This window comes from Syngnathus acus, chromosome 21 (assembly GCF_901709675.1).
Source record: "Syngnathus acus chromosome 21, fSynAcu1.2, whole genome shotgun sequence".
Taxonomy (NCBI): Eukaryota; Metazoa; Chordata; class Actinopteri; order Syngnathiformes; family Syngnathidae; genus Syngnathus; species Syngnathus acus.
The window spans coordinates 1,186,756-1,210,983 of NC_051105.1; the positions used below are offsets into that span (position 1 = coordinate 1,186,756).

The 24,228-nt window shown below is 47.7% G+C and overlaps 4 protein-coding genes and 1 long non-coding RNA gene across 8 annotated transcripts; 3 read left to right on the forward strand and 2 right to left on the reverse strand.

Annotated features, from left to right (window-relative positions):
• Positions 1-459: 459 nt before the first annotated feature.
• cnot9 (CCR4-NOT transcription complex subunit 9) lies at positions 460-3,611 on the reverse strand. Of its 2 annotated transcripts, XM_037239127.1 has the most exons (8): positions 3,231-3,609; positions 2,194-2,379; positions 2,015-2,130; positions 1,741-1,850; positions 1,553-1,662; positions 1,233-1,331; positions 1,068-1,159; positions 460-941 (listed from the first exon to the last, which is right to left on the reverse strand). In XM_037239127.1, exons 1-8 carry the CDS (start codon positions 3,246-3,248, stop codon positions 773-775), a joined length of 900 nt encoding a protein of 299 aa, XP_037095022.1. In that variant the 5' UTR covers positions 3,249-3,609; the 3' UTR covers positions 460-772. The 2 variants fall into 2 exon arrangements, with proteins under 2 accessions (XP_037095022.1, XP_037095021.1); XM_037239126.1 differs by having other exon boundaries at positions 1,553-1,850; positions 3,231-3,611.
• Positions 3,612-3,667: 56 nt separating this feature from the next.
• On the forward strand, positions 3,668-11,028 carry usp37 (ubiquitin specific peptidase 37). The gene is made up of 24 exons (XM_037239124.1): positions 3,668-3,822; positions 4,387-4,610; positions 4,885-5,035; positions 5,158-5,249; positions 5,415-5,530; positions 5,659-5,736; positions 5,927-6,015; positions 6,113-6,209; positions 6,296-6,451; positions 6,535-6,666; positions 6,741-6,864; positions 6,964-7,148; positions 7,211-7,328; positions 7,705-7,784; positions 7,876-8,034; positions 8,106-8,159; positions 8,274-8,427; positions 8,519-8,732; positions 8,824-8,993; positions 9,080-9,140; positions 9,300-9,415; positions 9,486-9,555; positions 9,641-9,779; positions 10,085-11,028. The coding sequence occupies exons 2-24, from the start codon at positions 4,437-4,439 to the stop codon at positions 10,167-10,169; spliced, it is 2,814 nt and encodes a 937-aa protein (XP_037095019.1). The 5' UTR covers positions 3,668-3,822; positions 4,387-4,436; the 3' UTR covers positions 10,170-11,028.
• A 7-nt stretch (positions 11,029-11,035) lies between these two features.
• ybey (ybeY metalloendoribonuclease) lies at positions 11,036-12,486 on the reverse strand. Its single transcript, XM_037239128.1, has 4 exons — positions 11,779-12,486; positions 11,508-11,639; positions 11,368-11,436; positions 11,036-11,171 (listed from the first exon to the last, which is right to left on the reverse strand). The coding sequence occupies exons 1-4, from the start codon at positions 11,986-11,988 to the stop codon at positions 11,076-11,078; spliced, it is 507 nt and encodes a 168-aa protein (XP_037095023.1). The 5' UTR covers positions 11,989-12,486; the 3' UTR covers positions 11,036-11,075.
• Positions 12,487-12,872: 386 nt separating this feature from the next.
• Positions 12,873-18,065, forward strand: lss (lanosterol synthase (2,3-oxidosqualene-lanosterol cyclase)). Its single transcript, XM_037239125.1, has 22 exons — positions 12,873-12,980; positions 13,389-13,557; positions 13,666-13,804; positions 13,882-13,990; positions 14,066-14,187; positions 14,282-14,378; positions 14,512-14,647; positions 14,728-14,836; positions 14,905-15,023; positions 15,137-15,234; positions 15,469-15,496; positions 15,582-15,638; positions 15,740-15,811; positions 15,952-16,002; positions 16,085-16,234; positions 16,432-16,528; positions 16,849-16,954; positions 17,123-17,188; positions 17,250-17,327; positions 17,397-17,567; positions 17,624-17,702; positions 17,788-18,065. Exons 1-22 carry the CDS (start codon positions 12,967-12,969, stop codon positions 17,923-17,925), a joined length of 2,205 nt encoding a protein of 734 aa, XP_037095020.1. The 5' UTR covers positions 12,873-12,966; the 3' UTR covers positions 17,926-18,065.
• Positions 18,066-22,347: 4,282 nt separating this feature from the next.
• Positions 22,348-23,698, forward strand: LOC119115428. 3 transcript variants are annotated; one of them, XR_005096140.1, is made up of 4 exons: positions 22,348-22,499; positions 22,597-22,637; positions 23,076-23,392; positions 23,488-23,698. It is a non-coding gene; the product is annotated as an uncharacterized LOC119115428 (long non-coding RNA). The 3 variants fall into 3 exon arrangements; XR_005096141.1 differs by having other exon boundaries at positions 22,393-22,503; XR_005096142.1 differs by having other exon boundaries at positions 22,494-22,509.
• Positions 23,699-24,228: the final 530 nt, after the last annotated feature.

The following is a 24,228-nucleotide window of genomic DNA, read 5'->3' on the forward strand; positions in this document are numbered from 1 at the left end:
ATGGCATAAATGCAGACTCCTTTCCAATCTGACTAATGCACTCCAATATTGACTTGCTGTGTAGTCTCTGCTTGTAAAAGGCTATTTGGCAAGAATGCAGCGCACGTACTTCGTTCGGAAGAGCTCGCGTTGAGAGTAGACAAATGCATCTGACAGGATAATGGAGGCTATATGGTAGCATGCTACGCTAATGCACTGGCCATGCGCTTGTTCCTGTTGGGATGATATCCACCCAAAATGGCATTGACTTTTTCATTGCACAAAAAGTGATTTAACTTTTTGTCAACAGTCTGTCTTCACACATGGAACATTTGATTAAAAAAAAGACAACAATTTGCTATTTTAAAGTTTTATTAATCTGAAATGAACAATCCTGTTTCAAGTGTGTTTTTCTTACATCAAGAAAATTTCAGGAAAAACCAAAATTGGCAAAAACATTTTGGAAGGGCTGGCAGTCGCTTATGTGCTAGTATTTAGCCAAACGTTGACATTTGCTATTTACAACAGTACTGAAGGGACAGTATTGACAGCTTCAGACATGATTTGGTACAAAACCTTTTGATCATTCAACCGTAAAACAATTCATGGACTTCCAAAACAAAACACAGGATACCCACTAGTGGCGGGTCTTCCATCTAACCATGCCAGTGGAGATCAGGAGGCTGGCCACAAATGTGAGCAAAACCAAATGTAATCGACAGTAACGGAGCCCTTCACCACACAGCCCGTCTTAGCACCGCTTTTGGCCAACATACGAGCGACTCGCGCAGCATCACTGCGGGGCCAAGGGGATTCCCCGGGCGTCGGTCACCTGGCCCTCCTGGAGGTTCTTCACCAACTGGGCCAGCCAACGCTTGGTGGTTGTGTCATCTTTCAGCACCTGCGCAAAGGTGCTGTCCTTCAACTGGTCGGGGAGACACTGCCGCAGAGCTTCTCTGGCTCTGAACACACAAAAAGGATGACATTGTGTTGAAGATCCCACATCATCAATGGCTGGCTACACAGTATTCATCTTCCCATTTGCTTCTTTTCAGGTGAAATGAGAACGACACCTCTCCGCTACGTACCGGAGATTATCCGAGAGGCGGAGGTAGCATCGAACCACGTGCTTCAGCAGACGCGCCGAAGGCTCCTTGGACAACTGCAACACCATCTTGCCCTGCAGACACGAGGAGCGGCAGCGTCACTCACTCACGCGCTGCGAGCTTCGGACGGCGGCGACCGACACTCACCAGGATCATGGCCACGTGGGAGAAGCGCTCGTACGTTTGGCAGATGTAGGCCAGCCCAGTGTCGTCCAAAAGGATCTTCTGCAGGATGAACGTGGCCACCTAATGGACCAAACGGAGACATTAGAGACCAGCGACGACCTGAAGCCCAAAGTACTTGTAAGAAGACATTTCACTTTCACGAGCTTTTTTCTCAATTCATTTCAAATCACACAACTTGCTCTCAGACACCTTTTCAGAATTGGCCAGATTAAAAAGCACTTTTCCCATCACATCACTTGTCTTGAGGAAAGCCTTGGCTTCAACGCAGGCGTGTATCGTACCGTTTTGGAGAGTTCACTCCCAGATTCCATAATACGCAGACACAGTGGGATGATCTCAGTCGTGAGGAGGAAGTTGATCACTTCCTGCTCATCTGTTTTGACCAAAGCGCCTGTCGTGATGACAGAGAGGCTGCTTAGGCTGACAAACGGCAAGCAAAGACGTCGAAAAGTGTGGGAAACGCACGCACCGATGACACCCAGGCTGGTAAGGCGCAGGTACTCGAACGGGCGCGTTTTGCTGACTGTGTGCAGAAAGGGATACAGGAAAAGGGGGATGTGCGCTGCCAGAAAGGCCGACCTAGAGGCATTCAAATTCATTCTTTTAGGTTTGATTCAAAGTATGACTCAAATAATGATTTCACCAAAATGCTTTGCACATCATTCAATAGAGGGTGAAAAAAAATGCCAACTTTCAGCTATGATTCGGCTGGCAAAAAAGGCGATGAATCACACGTGCGTTACCTCGTTTCCGGGTGCGAGGCGACACACTGGAGAAGCGCTAATGCGTTGCACACTCTGTTGGACTGGTGAGCCGTCAGCGTCGGCGGGTTTATCGAGGGATAGATGTTGACGATTTCCTAATACGAGGCCAGAAACTTAAGACGACGATCACGGGAAATACACGAGTGAAGCTCGGATACCTGCAAAAGGGCGGCGATGGTGCCACACGAGTGCCAGAGCATGGGGGCCAGGTCAGGCACAGATTCTCGTTTCTTGCTGAGCTCCAGCAAGGCGTTCTCTCGGGTCTCGGGGCTGGACAGCTCATTTATCCACTGGTAGATCTTTTCCCGGTCTACCTGAGCCAAGGCTGTGACGTTGGTGACAGCCTGTCAAAAGGCCAGAGAAAGTCACAAATGTGCCATTTTTGTACCCCCTCAGTAAAACAAAATGAACCTTTTCAAAGTCCCACCACGATTCTCGCTTTTTCAACATTTTGTCAAATTTGGGTCATCTTTTATGACTGAGAATTGACTTTGTTCTATGCCAGTGTTGTTTCTATGCACCATTTTGTTTTAATATGTAATTTAAGGGATCAACTTTTTTCCTTTTTTTTGTGCTTCTTGGAAGCACAAAGGAATAACTTGAACCTTTATGACATCAGGTTCAGGGCTTAATCTGACTATCATCTCTGACGCCCCTTCTTCCAAAATTTTCAAAGGATTAAAGCTTTATTGAAATTTGTAACATGTTTTCCGCAATAAGTCATTTCTAAAATCCCAGCCACAACTGACTTTTGAGACGTTTTCCAGAAATTGGTACGTTTTCACCGTTTGTAGGAGTAACAACCTGATATTTGTCAATTGAAACAAATAAGGCTCATCATAGGTCGACGCTATTTTGCAGGTATCTTATCAGATAAGCTGTACAATACGTATTTAATGTAATATATTTGAGTTGGATCAATAACGATTGGGAAAGACTAGCGATATTTGCGTCGGAAAAGGGGTGTGCTTTTACAAGCTTTGTGCTTAACCCAACATTAGTAGTAGTATGCCGGTTTTAAATGATGTATTTTGACTTGTGAAATTGATTTGCTTGATAAAAAATGATGTCTGTGAATTTACGTGCATGACGCAAAACGGTGGGAGTGACTGTCTGGTTGTTACAAAAATAGGGGCATTCATTTAGCACAATAGTTGAATAACTCGATAAAACAAATGCTGAAAAAAAAACTTACGGCTCCCGTAGCCAGCATTCTCACAATCTTAGTGGGGATAGTTTAAAAAATAAAAAAAATAAAACATTCAATGGCGAGTGCAGGTAAAGTTGACCAAACTGTTAGCGCTAACGTTAGCCGCAACTAGCCGCTAGCAACTCATGTCTTCACGCTGGAGCAGAGTGTTCACACTACATTATACAAACAACTCAACGTGGCACAACCAAAAGGAGAAACAAATTGCGCCCTGGTCTTCGCATCCCGCAAACGCAAACAATACTTTGGAATTGGCGTTATCGTCGCAAAAGAAAAAGGCGGTCTCCACTTTCGAGTTCAGCAAAACCGCTAAGAGCTAGTAAATTATCGCGTGATCCGACGCGAAGTGCGCAAAGTGAACACCGTTTCTCGCGTCATTTCCGCGGTATTTATTTGTTTCCGGGGTAGAATTTCAGGTTCCCGCCATCATCGTAATACGCCGCTGCGAGTCCTCTCCTCCGTGTCAACAAGATAGCGTACAAATCGCCGGCGGTGAATGCCGGCGAAACAAACTTTGATATCCGAACAGCGACGTTTTGATAGTGAACGTTCCCGGGCGAGCGTAGACCAGCAGAAGGTAATCCCATTTCGAGCTATGCAGTGTCAAACCAGGTCACCGTTTTCACCTCCCCGATATGGCAAGCAGGCAAATGAGCCTGTTAGCCACGTTAGCTTTACTAGCCGAACCGCTAATGTCGGCCCTCCATCCTTCCATTCGATGCGTGTCGCCGAGAGGACGTTATTGCCCCCGCCCGGAATGGGCAACTCCGCGGGGTTCTTGTGAATTGAAATTGTTAGGACGTGTCCAAGTTTTATTGGTAGAATTTCCTTTTATTGAGCGAGTGCTCGGTCGCGTCGCCTTTTCGCTCCGCTTTCCTGCGGCGGTCACGGAGTGGACAGGCGTCGTTCTAATTTACCCCTCACGTCACGAGGCGGCAGAGAAGATAGTTGTTCAATTGACCCACAACTTGACTCGCGTGGACTTTCATCAGAAAAGTATTTGCATCTGTACTTTTTCATTTTATGCAACGTGTTAACGCTGCGCAAGCTAGTTTGAACTTTGTCTTTCAGTTATTTGTATGAGAGCTTCATTTCATTTGAGTTGAGCAAGTGACCAGAAGATGTGTCTTCTTACACACAGGATTCGATTGACCCACAACCTCCAAAGTGCACCGACGGGATCGCTAAGCCATGGCCACCCTAGTGCCCAAAGTGTCCAGTGGCGGCGCTGTGAAGATGCGCTACACCGGCGATGATGTCGGCGTCTCGCGTTGGAGGGAAGGCACCTTTGAGATCCTGGAAAAGGACAACAAAGTCAAGTTGTGTTTGAAATTCAACTCTGGAGGCTATGCCAAAACCTTTGAGGTAATATTGAAAGGATTCAAGTATGTTTTATTCTCTTATTTTTGCTTGCGAAAGCACCGTTTCTATGGACTTTCTCTGAGTCATCATGTGGATCTGCCATTGTTTTGACCAAATTGCCGTACAATTACAGCAATGGGTTGATTCTTTTGTGAATGAGTAGCTATTGTTGTTTCTGATAAGGTACCTTCATTGAGATTTGGTGTGACTGTCGAATGCCTTCCAAAATAAAAAGCAATGTAATTAATGAAATCGTAATTTCTTATCTCACCCCCAGCTGAATCAAAATGTGAAGAAAGTCTCCTTTGGCATTAACCGAATCTCGCTGTATTTGAAAGACAACCGGTTGATCGTCCTGGACCAGATGTCTTCCACTTTGGCCCGGAAGACTAATGACTATCTGGAGAAGCTAATGCAAGGAAAGACAAGTAATGGGAGGCCTATGACGATACTATTACTTTATCTTCCTTACAAAAATATGAGAACAAAATCACCAGTTGTCAAATCTGCAAAAAAATACTTTTACCAAGATTCTTCTTTTCTTTCTAAGGTGTTTTAAAATCATCCAACGGAAGTGTAAACTTCAGTCTGCCGACCCGCCGCTCATTGAAGAATGACATCAGTCCCTCTGCGGAGAGACAGGTGAGCACTGGCATTCAAATTTCACGATAAGCAATAATGGTAAATAGTAACGCTTTATTTATGCAACTCTCTGCAAGTGTTTACTATTTTCAGAATAATCACTCCTGCTTAAATAAAGTTGAGCCATATTGTAAGCGAAGGGTTTGGCCTTTGAACATCTTGCAGATAACAACAAGACGTCAGATTGCCGAGGGACGGGAGGATTCCACGCCGCGTAAACCCCTGTGCAGCTCGAGCAGAGCCGCCTCCACACCTACTCGAGCCGGACATTCCGACAACCGGCACGTTGAATGTTTGCTTTGCTATTGATGTTGGAAGCGACTCCTTTTTGGTGTCTCAAAGAAGCATTCGAGATTGTTTGAATCGTTTGCAAATTGTTGTTTTGTTTGCAAATCGTTGTTTTGTCCAGGAATGAGAAGAGAAAGCGACACCTCGCCTCTGAAAATGACTTGACTGAGGACTACCCCAAGGAAAACGACTCCTCCAGGTAAAAGTCATTCACACTTGAACAGAATTGCAAAGATAAACTGTGGATACACAATATTCAGTAGCCCTCTTGTGCGTGCGTTTCCCATCATGTATTAGCATTAAGCTGGGGGGGGGGGGGGGGCTAATAGAATGTGTGCAGCTGTATCAGTTTGGAAACATAAAAAAGTTCTTTGTGTTTTTCCTCAAAGCAACAACAAAGCCATTTCGGACCCATCGAGGGAGTTTTTGCTGATTTTCAAAGAAAAACTGAAGCAAGCAGAGGACAATCGCAGTTTAGGTAAAACCCCCGGCCGGCAGTGCCATCTCGATTTCTTCTCGCCGGTGTCACGTGTTGCGCAGTATCTTTCAGCGCTATTCTTTTGACTTCCTCTCAGCTCCCCTGGCTTCAACGACTCCCCTCCAGCCGACTTCATTCTACAGCAGAGGATCCGTGACCAAGGATAACAGCCAGGGCCACTCCTTTTCAGAAAGGTCAGCTCCGCGCGTCTTCCGCAAAGAGCGTCCCTGTTCGTTTGACATCGCCCAGTCAATGCGAGCGACATTTCCCAAAATCGCAGGGCCACAAGTACATCGGCGTCACCCGCGGCCAAGCGCAGCCTCCTGCTGCCCGTTCACTCCACTCCTTCCAAGAAAGTGCGACCCTCCGTGGATTACGGCGGCTGGAACAAGCTGAGGCCCTCGGCCGCAGTCCAGTCGCAGCCTCCCCTGCAAGGGTAACGGTTTAGCGCATTAGAGGCCAGCCTCGCCGCTGAGGTTTTCTGCTGACGGCGCTGTCCGATGTGTGAACGCTTGACAGGTTTTCAAATTTGGGCAACACTTGCTACATGAATTCCATTCTGCAGTCACTCTTGAGCCTCCCGTCCTTCTCCAATGACTTGCTGAGGCAGAGCATCCCTTGGAAGAAAGTGCCCACCAATGCGCTGCTCAGGTAGTCCATTCGATTGGCCGCGCCGCGCTCCAAATGTGCCGCCTTTTCTTCAACTTGTTGTGATGTGCGTCCAGTCGTTTTGCTCATCTTCTGGCCAAGAAGGACGTGGGTTGCCCGGAAACGCAAAAGGACCTCTTGAGGAAAGTGAAAAGTGCCATCTCATCCACCGCCGAGCGTTTCTCTGGAAATATGCAGAATGTAAAATGGCCACCTCATTCATCAAAGACGAATCTTTTCGCGGGTCACTTTTTTGTTTGAACAGAGTTGTCTTGTGTTGTGCCGCCTTTTCACCACCAGGACGCTCACGAGTTCCTCAGCCAATGTCTGGACCAGCTGAAAGACGACATGGAGAAAGTGAACAAAAGTCAGGCATCTGCAACCAAGCCGGATCCCGGCGAAGAAGCCGACACCTCTCGCATCTACACCTGCCCTGTGGCTGTCAACATGGCGTTCGAAGTGCAGCACACCATCACGTGCAAAAGGTGAGGCCGGAAGCTTGATGGCGAACAAGGCGAAGACTTCTAACTCTGTCTGTCTTTTGCAGTTGTGGCGAAGTGTTAATCAAGCGCGAGCAGTTCAACGACCTGTCCATCGACCTACCTCGCAGGAAGAAGACCCTCCCGCTTCGATCGATCCAAGATTCCCTGGATCTGTTTTTCAGGGTGAATCCACTTTGATGCAATCCTTAACACTACAAAACTTCGTATCGATCCTGTAGGTTTTTTTTTTAAATTATTATTATGATTATTATTTTAGAAACTTCCACTCCTGTTGTCGGTGCGAGCAGTCAGTAAGGAATGCTATTCATTAGCCTGTCTATGGCATTTCCTGTTACGTCTTAGCATGAAGCTAACAGACTTTAAGACGAGTGCACGGTGGTTTTGAAGACAAAACTTGCAATTCATGTACAGTCTGACATGGAATTTCACCTGGGAGTGGAAACGGCGCCGCCTTCTTTTTCCCCCATTATGTGTTGCAAAACCCTCTCTAAAAATACTTCAAGATACCCAAGTTCAAAAGAATGTTTCCCTTTTGCAGTTGGAGGAAATTGAATATTCCTGTGAGAAGTGCAATAGAAAAACAGCCACGGTTACACACAAATTCAGCAAACTACCCAGGTAAACCGCAAACGAGCATGGGCGGAGTAACGAACAAAAGCGGTGGCTTTTCGGTTGACTTTTTCTGTTTCTTTTTTTCCTCCCCTTGCAGAGTGCTCATCCTTCATCTGAAAAGGTACAATTTTAACGCCCAGCTGTCTCTGAACAGCAAGCTCGGCCAGCAGGTGGTGATACCCCGCTACCTGACCCTACTGTCACACTGCACCGACTCCACACGACCCCCCATCCCTCTCGGCTGGAGTTCCCAAGCGTAAGACCTCCAGGACCCCCCCTCCCTCCATTTTACTGAAATTTTTTCTTTCTTTCCCATCCTCTTTAAAGGTCCAGAGCACTCAAAACATCCCAGCCACTCAGTGCGTCCATGGCTCCTCTCCGGTGAATGCTGATTATGCAATAACGTTCTCTGTCTGGTGTTAAAATGGTTGCATTAACAGCGAACAATTACTCTTCAGCCAGTTTGAATGTAGATCCTGATGTTGTGCGTTATAGGAAGCTCGCAGGGAAGACAGTTAATTGCAACAACAACGCATCGGCGCTAGTGGAAGAGGAAGAGGAAGAGGAGAAGCTTTGCAGAAAGGCGAGCACCGCTCGCAGACGACGAATCAGCAACAGTCTGCCGGAAGATGATGAACGACCAGAAGAGGTGAAAGTTCCTGGAGGGGGAAATGACTTTTTCCCCCCTTCCACTGTTTTGCTTTTTGGTTTTTCCTTGATGCAGTTCTCGTTGTTCTTAGCGGGGAGATCCAACCGATCTCAGTGGGATCAACGACGATGAAATGTTAGAAGCCGTGCTAGAGTTCAGTCGGCAGGAGGCCGGTGTCACCGCGCCGCCTTTGGTCCTGGACGACGAGCCTACGAGCAGCCCGGACACGGGCTTCGGCGACACGGATGCCCAGGAACTGGCCTATCACACTGAGCTGATGGAGACGGACACCAAACAGCCCGCAAGTATGTGTGTGTGTGTGTGTAAAAGGCCACATTTGACCCCCTGCCGCATACTGGGTGGAGAGCTTTAAGTTGCACCTGTACCTGTATTTAGACGTGTTGGATTCCTTGGACTTGACCATGGACGAGAACAAAGAGAACCAAACCCCAGAAGGTTCGCAAGGCCAACAGGGGGAAATCGATTGGGTCCAGCAATACAACTTGGATCAGGAGAGGGAGGATCAGGAGTTGCAGCAAGCGCTGGCTCAAAGCCTCAAGGAGCACGTATGTCTCTGGAAATGGGACAGAAGCATTTGGAAGGAATCTTTCTACAGTTTCTAATTTGTTGTTTTCTTTGCATTTGCACACAGGAAGCCCAAGAGTTGAGAGAGGCGGATGATCTGAAGAGGGCCACCGAGCTCAGCTTGCAAGGTGGGAACCGGTCGGCGGCCTTTCCATATATTGGTGCACAACGTTTGGGGAAAATTGGCAGCTGCCAAAAGATTCAAAAAGTTCCACTTTCCACCACGTTTCTTATAAAGCCGCAAAGGTGTCGTAAATATGAGCTCAACAGTGGTGTCACTCTGACAGAGTTCAACAATTCTTTGCCCGAGCACATATGCTCGGACGACGACTCCGGCAACGAAGATGTGCTCGACATGGAATACACGGAAGCCGAAGTCGAGAGCCTCAAGAGGAACGCGGAGGTAGCTCACATTCATCCGTGGCGACGTGAGCGATTGTGTTTCTGAAGACCCCGTGGCATCTCTTCCGCAGTGCGGGGACTTGGCCAACTCTTTTCGGCTCATCAGTGTCGTCAGCCACATCGGGAGCAGCTCCACCTCTGGTGAGAGACTCCAAATCTTCTTTCTGCTCTTAAATGCTCCTTTTATTTTGGCAATGCACGGTAAGCGGGTGGCTTCTTTTGTCAGGCCATTACATCAGCGACGTTTACGACATGAAGAAGCAGTCGTGGCTGACTTACAACGACCTGGACGTGTCGCGCACCCATGAGGCGGCCGTCCAGCGGGAGCGCGACCGCAGCGGATACATTTTCTTCTACATGCACAAGTGAGTTGGTGGCAGTTTTCTGATTTTCCCAATCCAGACGTGATTTCAAAATGATTCAATGGCAAGAGTGGAGTTGTTTCGACCTCTTCCAAATGCACTTGCCGTGTCTAATCAGTGACGCGGGTGAGTTATCGTGTTAGAGGAGACGGACTTCATCACTGTGGGTGAGATGGCGGTTCAAACCAGTTCCTGCTGTCTCAATCAGCGATGACACAATGTTCTGCTCGGGCAGGAAAACTAGATTTGGACGTCAGCAATTGATTTGATCATAACCAATATTTATTTATATTACCTGATGTCCCCAGGGATGTGTTTGAGCAGCTGTCCGAAATGGAGAAGGCCCCCGGCAATGTCTCGGACCTGGGGAGAAATGTTCTGCAGCCCCTCTGAGCCCCCACCACGCCTTCGACCACGAAACAGCCTGAACGTAACTAGACTGGTGTCTTATTTACTACTGATTGCTCGGCCCCACCCCACCCAACCCAGTTTTCAATGTTGGCACTTGTTTCGCACAACAGAGAACAGAAACAACCCCGTCGTATGCGTGTCTGAAGCGCTTAAAACCCATTTGATCAGTTGTTTTGGGGTTTATGCTTTGCTACAGTTCTATCAACTAACTGTTTTATTAACTTGCCACAGCAGGAGCTACTGGAAGTGTTTCGATTTCCTCCCTCGGCCCTCTGTTTTGTGAACCGATTACAAAACGACGATGTTGGATGATAAGCTATTATTTAGAGTGTAGAGAGTGTTACTGTATTTTGCGGGTACAGTCAGTGCAATATCCTTTTTTGACACAATTCAAGCACTGTGTCGATTTTTCTGAAGCTGCTCTTTCTGCTTTAGTCCTTACAAGTTCCAGCAAAAAAGCCCTTCTATGTCTTGCGTTTTGCTCGTGTGCCTCCTCAAGTCTTTCGTAAATGTTTATGTATAAGCTTTAAACTTGTTTTTTCTCCACCCGATATTTTTGTCAAAATTAAGCAATTTTTAGTCAAGAGTTTTTCTATTTATTGCAACCTCGGGTTGTCCAAATCGACCGGCAAAGATGCAGAACACCAGGGAGGCAAGATATGTTACGTTTCAGTCTGAACCTTCATCAGTCCCATTCGGTCTTTTTGCAGAGACTAATAAACTCATGCCCGTAACCATGACACCCTCCAGGAATTGGCCACGTTCAGTTTCCTGTACAGCCTCCTTGTTCAACCTGACAGAATTCTTACAGCAGACTTTGGTAATAAAACACTTCAATGAACGTGGGATTGGTTTTGGAGTGTTTAATGAACTGGTCCCAAGCGGGTGTCACCTGTCTTGGTGGTATGGCTTCATCATGGGCATCAAATGTTGCCCTGTCAGTCTATTGTACTCGCCAAGAATGTAGCTTTCCTTCTGCAGCATCTACAGAAAGAAGCACAAAATGTCTGCCTTTGCCAAGATAAAGGAAGGCTACATGTTCCTGAGTCTTTCTGTCCTTGGTGTGCTTAACAACCCTTACATCTCAACAACTGTTCCTGAGACGCTTGCTATTTTCAAAACAACTTGGAATTGGGTCAATTTGGCCTGCAACATCAGGTAGAACCTTCTGTGAACATACCTCATGCCATTCCTCCTCTGTCTCGTGTCTGTAGCCAAGCAGGTGGCAAATGCCGTGGGTCGTCACCACCTTCGAACGCACCCGGTGGTCAACAAAGCCATAGCGAGGAATCGGATCAGTTGTTTCGTGCAATCACTCACGGTGAGCGCTTCGTGTAGATCCGTGGACTCCTCCTGACACTGTCTCATGAGGAACTCCACCCCCAGGAAAATGTCACCGAGATTCAGCTCGTCTCTGTGGAGGGGACACGGCATCTTACCGGGTCGCAGACCCTGAAAAGCCAAGCCAATCAACCCAATAGGCATTTCTCTCGAGGAGACTTAACGCAAATAAGAAATTGGGACAAACACTATCATCAACATGATGGTAGCAATACAAGATTCAGATCGGATTCCATCGGAAGTGATTTACCTCATGGAATGGAAACGAGAGGACATCGGTGGGTTCGTTTTTCTTCCTGTAAATGTTGTTGATGTGCTGAATTCTGCGGTTGTCCACACAAACGACGCCCAAATCGAACTTCTGGATGCCCAAGATGTGCCTGAGGGTGTTCACGTCCTTGCGGAGCCGGGCGCGGCGAAGAGGAACTACTTTTTGAAGATTCCGTACCACTACACCCATTTCAAATCTGCCGATCTTTTAATACTATGATTTAATATCGCTAAGACAAGGGGATTGTTTGCAGTCACACTGATGATACGACAGCGGCCATGTCTGAAATCAAGGTGACACGCGCCGGTAGCGTTTAGTACACAGTAGGGCAATCGGTTGAGTGTTACGGACCATTTCAGGGTGAATGTTGTGGTGCACACGATAAAAAAACTTCAGTTTAACTGCTGTCTATGGTTATCGTTTAACACAATTTAGGTGAATGAAACGCTCCGCAATGGCCGAATACACATTGGCTGTGTTGCTTTCAATGAAACTGGAACCGGCCGACAGTTTCACCAAACGAGACGAGCTACCCGCCCCAAAAAATATGAACGATGTCGTCAGTCAAACGGTCATCTAGGACAAACCTTTATTGAGGTCGTCAACCACGTTTGCCAGATAGTTTGATGTTGAAACGCGTCGTATGCAAGTGGCACGTTTTCGATTCACCAGTAGCCTCGAACGCAACGTCACTGAATTAGCACACCGGAAACCGGATATAATTCTTTTTGTAACAGTCGGTCGGAAATACTGTAGCCCCAAGGCTGAACCCTTTATAATTTATTAATTTGTAACTGTATTAAAAATTAAAACTGTAAGGGTGTCAAGCGTGTTGTTTCATGAACAAACGGTAGTATGAGAGCACGTGTAGTGATCCCACTAGGAGGGTTCTGATTGGTGGAGCTCTTAACGAACTCCGCCCACACGCCGTCATCTTTGCTGTCTGATAGGTCAGCTGCTCTCTGACCATGTCTTTCCATGCTGAAGTGTTTCTCGAACGTTGCCGCTATGCTTGCTGGGAATTGTAGTTTTAACTGTGGTTTACTTAAACGCTGTTTGCCTTCTTAGGCACTACATATACCACACGTAGCACATTAGAGGCGGGAACCTTCGAAGGTACCTGTAGACGTTCGTTCATCGGGAGGATGCTTGTTGACTGTGCCAGTTATGACTGAGAATATGTAAGTATTGAGCACTCTTAAATTCCTCTAAATAAGAACTTTTTGTGTGAAACGTCTGTACTTGCCGTGACCAATATGAGTTTTAATATATTAACTTTTGACTTGTTCAGGTTAAAGTTGCTGTCAGTAGTTCAATTTGACCTCTCACCAATGTATTAGCAAACATCTCATTATGGTTCAGTGCAGTCAGTTTTTCCAAACTTCCGTTTTTGTGTTGTATATCATTCCGTTTTTTCATGTCAACGTATTTTGGAGTTGGCAACACTGAAATGAGTCAACTGCGTACTAGATTTGGATGAACATATTGAGTGGCCCAAGCGGTACAGAAGATGGATGGATGGATGGATATTGAGTGGCCTTCCTTGCTTCTGCAGCAACACATTTTATACTTTTGTCGTCTTTGCTCAGGCACTTGCGGAGGCGAGGAGGACCGTACAAGACGGAGCCGGCTACGGACCTGAGGCGCTGGAGGCTTTCTAACGTCGAGGGCAGGCAGACCTGGTCATACCTGGAGCATGTGGATGCCTCAGAAAGGGAGCAGACCATGCTAGAGGCCCATTCTTTAGGCTTGGACACGGTAGGCACCAGTTGATATATTGTGTGCTTTCCAAAATAATCTTCCAAAAATCCTTTTGTAGAGCCCATGCCTTACGGATGAATCGGAATTTCCATTTTGTCACCACAGAGCAAGTTTGTGCACGACTCCCCAGCCGCCCGCACGGCCGTGGATGCCGCCCTGAAAGGTATGAACTTCTACAGCCACCTCCAAGCCGAGGACGGCCACTGGGCGGGGGACTACGGAGGACCGCTCTTCCTGCTACCCGGTATGCCGCATGTGAAGACGAGGGACCGATTCCAATTTGGTCATGAAAGTCGACAATGTTGCAAAATCTGGGTGCAGGTCTACTGATCACTTGCCATATTGCTAAGATCCATCTGGAGCAGACCTGGAAAAAAGAGATGGTGCGATACCTGCGCTCTGTTCAGCTGCCAGATGGAGGCTGGGGCCTGTAAGGCGCTTTGCAGCTTTTTGCACGCGGCACAATGTGAAGGATGACCTCGCCTGGCGTGTTGTTTGTCGGCAGACATATCGAGGACAAGTCGACGGTGTTTGGCACGGCTTTGAGTTACACCTCGCTACGGATTCTGGGTGTCGATCCGGATGATCCCGACTTGGTTCGGGCGAGGAACAACCTGCATAGCAAAGGTTTGAACAAAGTCTGCCTACTGCTAACCTTCCTGTTTATGTTGCAGGTCAATTAAGATTTAGCTATTGATCCTATCGATCTATTTCTCCGCAGGCGGTGCGGTGGGCATCCCATCCTGGGGTAAATTCTGGTTGGCCATTTTGAATGTCTATGACTGGGAAGGAATGAACACGCTCCTACCAGAGATGTGGTGAGATCAAAAGTTAGGAATTGAACAGACAGTGTAACATGAAGATGTTTTTCAAGGTCCCAAACCTGACTTTGATGCATGTGACGTGTTGTCATGCTGTGTGACTGAAGCGCTTCTTTCTATTTGACGCCAGGCTGTTCCCCAGCTGGCTGCCGGCCCACCCGTCTACGCTGTGGTGCCACTGTCGCCAGGTCTACCTCCCAATGAGCTACTGTTACGCCGTGAGACTGGTGGCCGACGAGGACGCCCTGGTCCTTGGCCTCAGACAGGTGCCACAAGGGGGCGCCATAGCGATACTCTGCATGACAGACCTGGAAGAAAGAATTTCATTTTTTTCCTCTCCACCTAGGAGCTTTATATCCAAGACTATGCCAGCATCGACTGGCCAGCTCAGCGCAGCAATGTGGCGGCGTGTGACTTGTACACTCCACACAGCAAACTGCTGTCTGCAGCCTACAGTAAGTTCCCAACGGAAAAAGAAATCAAAGTATTTTGACACCGAGTGGCCCTCACGCTCGTCTTGCAGCCATGCTCAATGTGTACGAGGCCCACCACAGCGCCACGCTGAGAGGAATGGCCGTCAAAGAACTGTACCAGCACATCCAGGCCGACGACCTCTTCACCAAATGTATCAGCATTGGCCCGGTAGTGGAGACACTTTGGGAAAAAAAGAAAGAAAAAAAAAAAGCGAATCGGCCATTAGTAAATGTCAACCAGGCCACGTGACACCATCTTGATGGCCGGGCCCTGTGCTGCAGATCTCCAAGACAATCAACATGCTGGTCCGCTGGTACGTAGACGGCCCCTCGTCTGCAGTCTTCCAGGAGCACGTGTCCAGAATCGCCGACTACCTCTGGTTAGTCTGCCAGACTGAGCTGCACGGGGGGCGGGGGTCCTGGGTTTGCAAGTTAGCGTTTGTTACACGTGGCCACGCATCACACGGTAGTGCGCGAGCTCAGTCACCCCCCACACTTGCTGTTTTTTTTGTTGTTTTTTTTTCTTCTTCCATAAAGTCCATCATAAACCCAGGACCCACTGAAGAGATGATAATAATGCAATCTGACTGAATGTAATCATTTTTGCGTTTTAGGCTGGGACTGGATGGTATGAAAATGCAGGTGAGTGATTGTGTCCCACAATCTGAAAGATGATGTAAATCATCTGAAAGCCATTGATTTGTTTACATTGTGTGCTTTTGTGCAGGGCACCAACGGGTCTCAGCTCTGGGATACTTGCTTTGCTGTTCAGGCTTTCCTTGAGGTAAGTCACTCTTGAAGCAGAGGGCAGGAATTTGAGTTTGACTCATCGGGATGTCGGCGGGCGAACACATTTCCCACGCCTCATAATTTGGGCTCTTTCAGGCGGGAGCCCAAGACAACCGTCAACTCGCCGAGTGTCTCCGACGCGCCCGGCAGTTTCTGACAATCACGCAGGTAAGAAAATGTGAAAATCGTGAGCTGCTTATTTTTGGAAAAGTGAGAGAGCAACTCTGGAATTTTGCTCAGGAAGGAAAAGATCAAAGTGTGATTGTAAAATTGTTGTTCTTTTTGTGTGCATGTTTCTCCTCCACCAGATCCCAGATAATCCTCCCGATTACCAAAAGTACTACCGTCAAATGAACAAGGTGCACGCCGTAGCAGCCGCGAGCGAGCCTTTTGACGACAAAAATGGAAGCAGTTTGAATTTGATCCCGTGGCTGCGTTCAGGGAGGCTTCCCCTTCAGCACGCGCGACTGCGGCTGGATCGTGGCCGACTGCACGGCGGAGGGCCTCAAGTCGCTGATGCTGCTGCAGGAGGCGCGCCCCTCGCTCGGCGAGCCCGTCGCGCCTCAGCGCCTCTACGACGCCATCAATGTGGTCGGTCGCCGCCGCTGTAGCGCGTCACGCCGCCGCTGTAGCGCGTCACGCCGCCGCTGTAGCGCGTCATCACGCCGCCGCTGTAGCGCGTCACGCCGCCGCTGTAGCGCGTCACGCCGCCGCTGTAGCGCGTCACTCCGCGCTCGCTCGCTCAGCCGTATGCGCCGAGCCCCGTCGTCACCTCTTTTTGTTCCTAGTTGCTGAGCATGAGAAACTCTGACGGCGGCTTTGCCACGTATGAAACAAAGAGAGGGGGGAAACTTCTCGAGCTGCTGAACCCCTCCGAGGTCTTCGGTGAGTCAATCACCCTGTTGGCGTTTTTTTTTTTCCTTTTCCATCGGTGATGTAAATGTACATTGATAGAAGTGCAATATTGTATACGTGCTTTCGAAACAAACAAAAAGTCTTCTGTTGACACATTCAAAACGGAACCCAGAGCGCAACTCCAGGCCGTGGGACAGATGTGTTGGCAACATGCAACCAACTGCAAAAGGAGAAGCTAAATATGTCTCGCAACAATTTTGACGTCTGGCTCAGATGTGACCAAGAAAGGACAAGTTGCAGTTTCCTTCTTCAAAAGATGCCTTGTGACAGAATCCACCTTTCCCAACCAGGTGACATCATGATCGATTACACCTATGTGGAATGTACGTCAGCAGTGATGCAGGCTCTGGGCCATTTCCACAAGGTGCATCCTGAACACCGCGCGGAGGAAATCAGGTATGGCCCAGAATGCCGCTCCGTTTGAAAGATGGCATCATTATGCATCGTTCTTTTCTTTTTTGCACACTTTTGGATTCAATTCAATGCAGTCTTGTCAGATATGTCGAGTTTTCCCGCAGCGTTGTTGCAAAAGCACACAAAGGGATTGTTGTACGTGCACCCCAGGAAGACCCTGGAAGATGGGCTGGAGTACTGTCGCAGGACGCAGAGGCCCGACGGATCGTGGGAAGGGTGCGCTCAGCCGTCGCGCGTCACGCTTTGACTCTGCGCTGACTCTGCGTTTCCCGCTCAGGTCCTGGGGCGTGTGCTTCACCTACGGGACCTGGTTTGGCTTAGAAGCCTTCGCTTGTATGGGACACCATTATCAGAGGTGAGTGAGGTAGGAGGAGGTCACCTGCGTCCAAGTCACACGCTGACGCCAGCGCCCGTCCTCGGCTAGGAACGGCTGCGCGGAGGTACGCCGCGCCTGCCGCTTCCTTTTGGATCGGCAGATGGCGGACGGCGGCTGGGGGGAGGACTTTGAGTCGTGCGAGCAACGGCGCTACGTCCAGAGCGGCTCGGCGCAGATCCACAACACCTGCTGGGCACTGTTGGGCCTCATGGCGGTCAGGTGAGGATTCTTTTATTCTTCTCAATGTGAATAAACGTCAACGCGTCCGTCCGCAGGCACCCTGACCGGCGGGCCATCGAGCGAGGTGTCAAGCTGTTGATGGACAAGCAGCTGCCCAACGGAGACTGGCCTCAGGTGAGGTTCTCCTCGCTGTTTGCTTTCCACCTGAGCCAACGTGACGGCGGAACACCACTGACTTTGCGTGGTGTCCCCCTCTTAGGAGAATATCTCGGGCGTGTTCAACAAAAGCTGCGCCATCAGCTACACCTCCTACAGGAACGTCTTCCCCATTTGGACCCTGGGCCGCTTCGCCTCTCTCAACCCCGGCAGTTCTCTGAGCGGCAAGGTCAAGCTGTGAACGCGTCAAAACGGAAGAGCCGAAATGTACATTTCAACTGTCAAAGTGTCTCTCCGCATTGCCTTGAGACTTTTTTCTGCGAGCAGGAAATGGCTTGTTTACAACCAGCGGAGTGGCAAATTACACAACCATTCATTTGAGAAAATACTCGAGCAGTAAAAGAACAATGTTTGTGCCTTAAAACTATTCTGACAACTACGTTTTGTCCAGAAAGTGAATTATTAGCCGTGTGTGTGTGTGTGTGTGTGTGTGTGTGTGTGTGTGTGTGTGTGTGTGTGTGTGTTCGTTCCACTTGATGGCTCTGAGGTGGACATTTCAATCACGTAACAATCACGAAGGAATATTCCTCCGTACAATTGTTCAAGTTTTGACTCACACTGACACGCCCAAAGTTTTCCATTCAAGCGCAGCTCGGGTTTTGTTTTGGCCGTTTGGTTGATTTAAAGGCGAGTTTTTGAATGTTTGGGCCCAATCAAGGTGAACAATCTCCACTTTGTGTGAGCAGTGGTGACGGCTAACAGATCTGTGATGAGGATAACACTCGAGCTGGTTCATCCTGTTCTGACATGACGCTTTGATTCATTATGCGGTTCATGGGTCATTTTAGATTGTTCCGAAATGTCCGAATGAAAATAAATCCCAATAAATATGAAAAGCTAGTTGAAACTCAATTGTGAGTAACTTTAAACGGTATGTTGTCCTCATTCAAGCAAAGCAAGTCACTTTTCCAAGTCTCCATTGTCTTCCTTTGCACTCGTGCATCCTCGTGCTGATGATGTGACTGGCCACATTACAGGAGAGTTCCCAGACACGTTTGTGCTCTTGTCAATCCAAACAGAAATGGCCCAAATCCCCCTTAAATGTCCAATTTTCCGTCAACGCCCATGTTGTCTTGACACTTGCATGGTATGCTGGCCTTGCATTGTTTGTGGTGCACAACATACAGTATTTGTATGCCCAAGCAAGCGCATGCATTCTCCTTCCTTCAATTGTTGTCCTTGAACATTCTTCACGCGCGCCGATGCAAAGAGTGGAGACGGCACTTTGTGTCTGCTGGTACATTGCCAAGATAGTTCAGATTCACCAGATTGTCAAACAAACAACACTTTTGTCCTCACCTAACCACGTATTACTGCCCCCCCTCCCACAATGAGGGCGTGCCAGCAGGTAAATAAATGTGCACGGACCCACACCGAGAAGATATCTGCATTGAGCGCAAACGGTAAGTGTGTGGATTTCTTCACATGGACACTTCTTCTGTGTTGTCTTGAATTGTTTTGGTGTCATTTCAGGCATCAATGCATCACAACAAGCAAGGTGAGAGAGAAATCCCTCGTCGCTTCTTCCTCAGCCTTCCCAAGAGCTGACTGATTTTTTTTTTCTCTCTCTCCAAAAGGACGCTGTGGTACTAGAGGTGGTGGGCATGGCCACGGGCACGGCCACGGGCATGGCCACGGGCATGGATGCGACCGAGAGCCCGGATGTAAAAAGTGTCGCAGACGGCGGCACAGGAGAGGACACAAGCATCGCCGCTGTCACAAGAAAGGGAAGGAGTGTCACGGGGTGAGTTTCGCAAACTGTTGTCATCACAAACAGCAACAATGTGTATCTGATGATTACACGAAAGTCACATTTTAGAGGTTGAAAAGTCAAATGAGCCGGAGGTTTCCACCAAAGCTTTGTGACTCCAAATGTGGTTTTGTGCTTTGCGTCTGCAAAAACTTGACGTTGTGTTCCCGCCGCTCTTATATTTGCAGTCCTCCAGCAGCTCCTGCAGCAGCAGCAGTAGCAGCAGCAGCAGCAGCGACTCCGATTAGAAGAAGAAGAAGCAAGTTGGAAGGCCTTCCACTATCCGCTTTGCACAATGGTTGGATTGAAAACATTTTGTGCTTGATGTAACAAAGTGGATTTTCAAATAAAATCAGAAATGAAGGTTTCGTGGCACGTCTCTGAAGCACGAGGCAAAAGCTCACAATTCGGCAGCTCGAGTAAATGAGCTATTTGGAAAAACAAATGAACTCAAAATGGCCACACAAAAGTAACGCAAAGGCCGACTTCCTGTCTCATTCTCGAGACTTTTTTCATGACGGTCACAAATTTCAAGGTGCAGAGTGAACGTGGCTCCGGGGCCTGAATTTCAATTTCCACCAGGACCAAGACGGCAAGAAAATCGGTTGTTTTGGAGGAAAGGAAATTCCCCAAGACGCGTTGAGTCATTTGGTGCAACGCAATTGACGGCGACGCAAGAATTTGCAATTTCGTTAGGCCCCGCCCTCCCTTCCTTTCTGTAGGTGTGGCCGGAGCCAGAATGTTTTGTCAGACTCGTTATAAAAGCGCTGCCCGTCGGTGGGCAGGTGAGCAAGTGAGTGTCTCGACTTCAGCGCACGGTACATTGGGCAACTCTGCACATTTGAAGGCAACTTATCAAAGGTCATTTTACAATTTTGCTGTCTTTCATTCCAGATTGACCATTTGGAATTGGGAAGCTGAGATTTTGACAAGCGCAAGGCAAATCAAGGTAGACCTATTCATTGCTATTGCTCCAGAATCTCTTTTTTCGGAGCATTACTGTTCATTTCCTCCATAGGGAACAAGCTGCCAAAGCGCACCCGTTTGACAACATTTCCTGTTTACTTTACTTCCTTGTTTGCAATGGCTTCTGTGAGCAACAATGACAAAATAGAAAAGTTTCTCAAAATGTTGATATTCAGGATGCCTGCTTGCCATCGGGCCCCATTTGGACGGCGAGTTCCAATTTGCACAAAAAGGCCGCTTCGAACTGAAATGGCCGACTTCCTGTTTGAGTTTGGCAATGGATGAGTGAAACTTTTCCATCTTATTACCAGAATAGACACGCCCACCAAATTTTGTATCGATATGTAGATCTGGTGTCCAGGGTTGATTTTTGTTTTTGTCATTTTATTTGTGACAAATGCCAAACCTTCAAATTTTCTCCCACTTTAGGTTCATCTTAGTGACGATGCCGTACGGTCCACATAGGCCACACACTCCTCGGGGGGTGCACCACCATGCACACCCGGCTTACGGAGGTTTTAGGCACGGCTGCGGGGGGCACGTCTACGGCCACGGCCTTCATCACGGCCTCGGATACGGCCACGGCCTTCATCACGGCCTCGGATACGGCCACCTCGGATACGGCCACCTCGGATACGGCCACCTCGGATACGGCCACCACGGATACGGCCACCACGGATACGGCCACCACGGAGGATACAACCATGGACACCCCTCCCACGTACATGTTCGAGGATGTTCGATACAATAACCTTGAAATGTACCCGTTCACATATGCAGCATGTCCTGTATATCTCGTTTCAATAATAATCATTCGAACAGTGGCCCATAGCGGTTGTTGCAATAAAGTGCGATTTTGTTTTCGCTATGTTGTTGCTTTAAATTTCGTTGTACATGTGTGACAATGACAATAAAGATCTATTCTTTCATGTTCGTTTCTCAGGAACAGCAATGCTGTTGACCATGAATATATTTTGGGGTGTACCGAAATAAACAAAGATAACAGGAGAGGAAAGAAAGAAAGAAAGAAAACCACAGTGCCACCTGGTGATCACCAAGCCTTATTTACTCCGAAGCAAAAAAAGGTCATGTCCATCAATGTGAGCTCACCATTGTTTGCCTTTAGCAAAGTCCATCAGGCATAACACTCCCACCTCCGCCTTCCAAGTAAACCCTGACTCTAGGCAATTAATGGGCAGAGCGAAAACACAAACATGGACAAATGCCCCCTTTTTCTGACTGACTGATTAATGACCGGCAGGCAACATTTCTGCATTGACACCTACTCTTCCAAACTCACGCATGTTCACGTCCAAATTGTCCACAAGTGCAAATGTGAGTGGAAATGAACACACTGCGATTGGCTGCTGGCTTGCCCAGCCAAATTGGCCCGAATGCGGGACAAGCCCTCCAGTAAATGGCTAGGTAGCATGTTATCAGCCTCCTAATGTGTGTGTGTGTGTGTGTGTGTGTGTGTGTGTGTGTGTGTGTGTGTGTGTGTGTGTGTGTGTGTGTGTGTGTGTGTGTGTGCGTGTGTGTGTGTGTGTGTGTGTGCGTGCGCGAGATCTTGTTTGTTTTTGTTTGATCACGTCGTTGTGTGTCACAAGGGAGGTCTGAATGAACACTTTTGTTCCCCACCATGTGATTTCTGTGAGCGTGTTAAATCACATTGCTGGTTTGAGGGCATTTACTTGACTTTTGTTGTGGAATTTCTGTCAAGGAGGAAAAAATGAATTGAAAAAAAAAGAGCTTTATTTAAAGAGCAAATGAGACGGCTGCAAAAAAGGCCTGTGGTGTAGTTCAAATGATGTCTGTCTATGTGCGCCATGTGAGCTGTATTAAAGCTCCAGGCGCAATATTCAATATTGATGCCAGGACAGTTGAAGAAGCTTTCTTATAGTAAAAACAAAACAAGCACTTTCTGAATGTCATCTTGTGAGATGGAGTGCAAACGGGGAGGCAAGTCAAGGAGTGGCTGCTCATAAAAGGAGCTCCAAAGAAAGCAGGCGGCTGCATTTGCAACTCCACTCTCCAACGCAGTAGGTAGAGGTTCTCTTTTTGCTCCTTCATGATTTACTGACAAATTGTGCCGATTCTTAACTTTGTGTACTTGTGTTTTTTCCATCTCAATTGTAGGAGCTGCACTTGCTGGTGAAAAATGTACGGCAACAACCAAGGTAAACCACAAGGCTATTCAGATTTTTTCTTTTTTTTTTTAATCCTTTTTACAGACTTTTAATAACTTAAGTTTCAGTTTTCAAGAAAAGCCGTAATGTCCTCCAAAAAGTGCTGTTGATTGGATATTATTCCGCTGAAATGGGTCTCTTTGACCCCGAGCATAACAGGTGCATTTACTGTACGGTATTTCTGTTGCTAAGATTTTTGACCTGCAACGTACAATAACGGGATGAATGAATTTTATTTTATTGCAAAATTTCAAAAAGAGTCAACTTGACCCGTGACACAATGGGAACAATTCCATGTCTTTAGGGTTCAGTTCGACCTGCCGTCAAAAGTATTTCCGTGACTTTCAAAAGGGACAAATTGACCGGCCTGTATCTTAGCAGAAGGAGTCACTGAATCGACTAATTGCGCTTCTTGCTCTGTTTGGAAAGGGAACCCTAAACCCAAAGGCTACCCCAACCAGCCTGGGGCACCAGGGGGATGCCCACCTCAGCCTTGCTGCCCTCCTCAGCAAGGCTGTGGACCGGCTCACGGGCATGGACACGGGCAAGGGCATGGACATGATCACGGACACGGCCATGGACACGGCCATGACCATGGGCATGGTCACGGTGGTCATGGAGGTCACGGTGGTCACGGTTGTCATGGTGATCATGGTGGTCACGGTGGTCACTGCCATGGCAAGCACAAGCACAACAAAGGCCACAAGCATGGCAAGTGCCACAAAAAAGGAAAGGACTGTCACGGGGTAAGACTCGTTGTTCCATGTCAGCATTTATGAAAAGCAGTTTGCTAGCGTTTGTTCATGGATTGTCCATCTTTCTTCTTGGATTTCCTTTTTAGTCATCCAGCAGCTCTTGCAGCAGCGACTCAGACTCGACCAAATGAGCAGAGACGGACGGCGGCAGAGATGTGAAGCCGCCACGTGACATCTGAAGAGAACGAGGGTGCCATCAACCCCTGTTATGTGATGTTTGCTTCTTAGCTCCCACCCTACACCCTGGTCGCTGGGACTGTTGTTGAACTATTAAAAAAAAAAAGTACTTTTTTTGCTCGCCATGTGTTCTTTTCAATGCAAAAGTACATCCAGTGTTTATTTTAACAAAATGAATACAAATATATACTAGAAATTTAAACTTTTAAAAACATGACATGGTTATGTTTAACCATTAAAACCTGATTTGACAAAATTGGTTAAATATGTCATGTAAATGAACCATTCCGAATATAAATTTACAGAAAAACTTCAGCTCATAGAATGCAGGGGTGAATTTGACCCGCTTCATTTTTACCAAATCCGAAAAGTGAAACTCCCACAAGCTGACCTCATGCGTGGGAGAATCTGACCCGTGTCTGTTTGTGCAAGGCGCACCTTATCCCAACACCATTTGTCTTATTGGAATCTCATATCTAATCCCGTTTTGATAGTCACAATAAATCCAAGATAGCTGTAGCACACCTCTGCCCTTGGATGGACCTCGCCTTGCCGACCGTTTGAGGACCTACTTCTTGCCTATACACTCATGCTCTTTGCTGTAGACTTGAATACGTCTGGCTTGTGGGGGGTTTACATTTACAATTTAT

What these genes read in the sequence shown, in the direction of transcription:
- cnot9 (XM_037239126.1), bottom strand. An exon ending in GCCTCGCACCCGGAAACGAG is followed by an intron (nt 1,851 to 2,014) that starts GTAACGCACGTG and finishes GAATGCCTCTAG; the next exon opens with GTCGGCCTTTCTGGCAGCGC. An exon ending in CCCACGTGGCCATGATCCTG is followed by an intron (nt 1,160 to 1,232) that starts GTGAGTGTCGGT and finishes TCGTGTCTGCAG; the next exon opens with GGCAAGATGGTGTTGCAGTT.
- usp37 (XM_037239124.1), top strand. Translation starts at nt 4,437, where the DNA reads ATGGCCACCCTAGTGCCCAAAGTGTCCAGTGGCGGCGCTGTGAAGATG. An exon ending in GCTATGCCAAAACCTTTGAG is followed by an intron (nt 4,611 to 4,884) that starts GTAATATTGAAA and finishes TCTCACCCCCAG; the next exon opens with CTGAATCAAAATGTGAAGAA. An exon ending in AAATTCAGCAAACTACCCAG is followed by an intron (nt 7,785 to 7,875) that starts GTAAACCGCAAA and finishes CTCCCCTTGCAG; the next exon opens with AGTGCTCATCCTTCATCTGA.
- ybey (XM_037239128.1), bottom strand. Translation starts at nt 11,988, where the DNA reads ATGGGTGTAGTGGTACGGAATCTTCAAAAAGTAGTTCCTCTTCGCCGC. An exon ending in TCTCGTTTCCATTCCATGAG is followed by an intron (nt 11,640 to 11,778) that starts GTAAATCACTTC and finishes TTGGCTTTTCAG; the next exon opens with GGTCTGCGACCCGGTAAGAT. An exon ending in CAGAGGAGGAATGGCATGAG is followed by an intron (nt 11,172 to 11,367) that starts GTATGTTCACAG and finishes TTCTTTCTGTAG; the next exon opens with ATGCTGCAGAAGGAAAGCTA.
- lss (XM_037239125.1), top strand. An exon ending in TGGTCCTTGGCCTCAGACAG is followed by an intron (nt 14,648 to 14,727) that starts GTGCCACAAGGG and finishes CTCTCCACCTAG; the next exon opens with GAGCTTTATATCCAAGACTA. An exon ending in AGAATCGCCGACTACCTCTG is followed by an intron (nt 15,235 to 15,468) that starts GTTAGTCTGCCA and finishes TTTGCGTTTTAG; the next exon opens with GCTGGGACTGGATGGTATGA.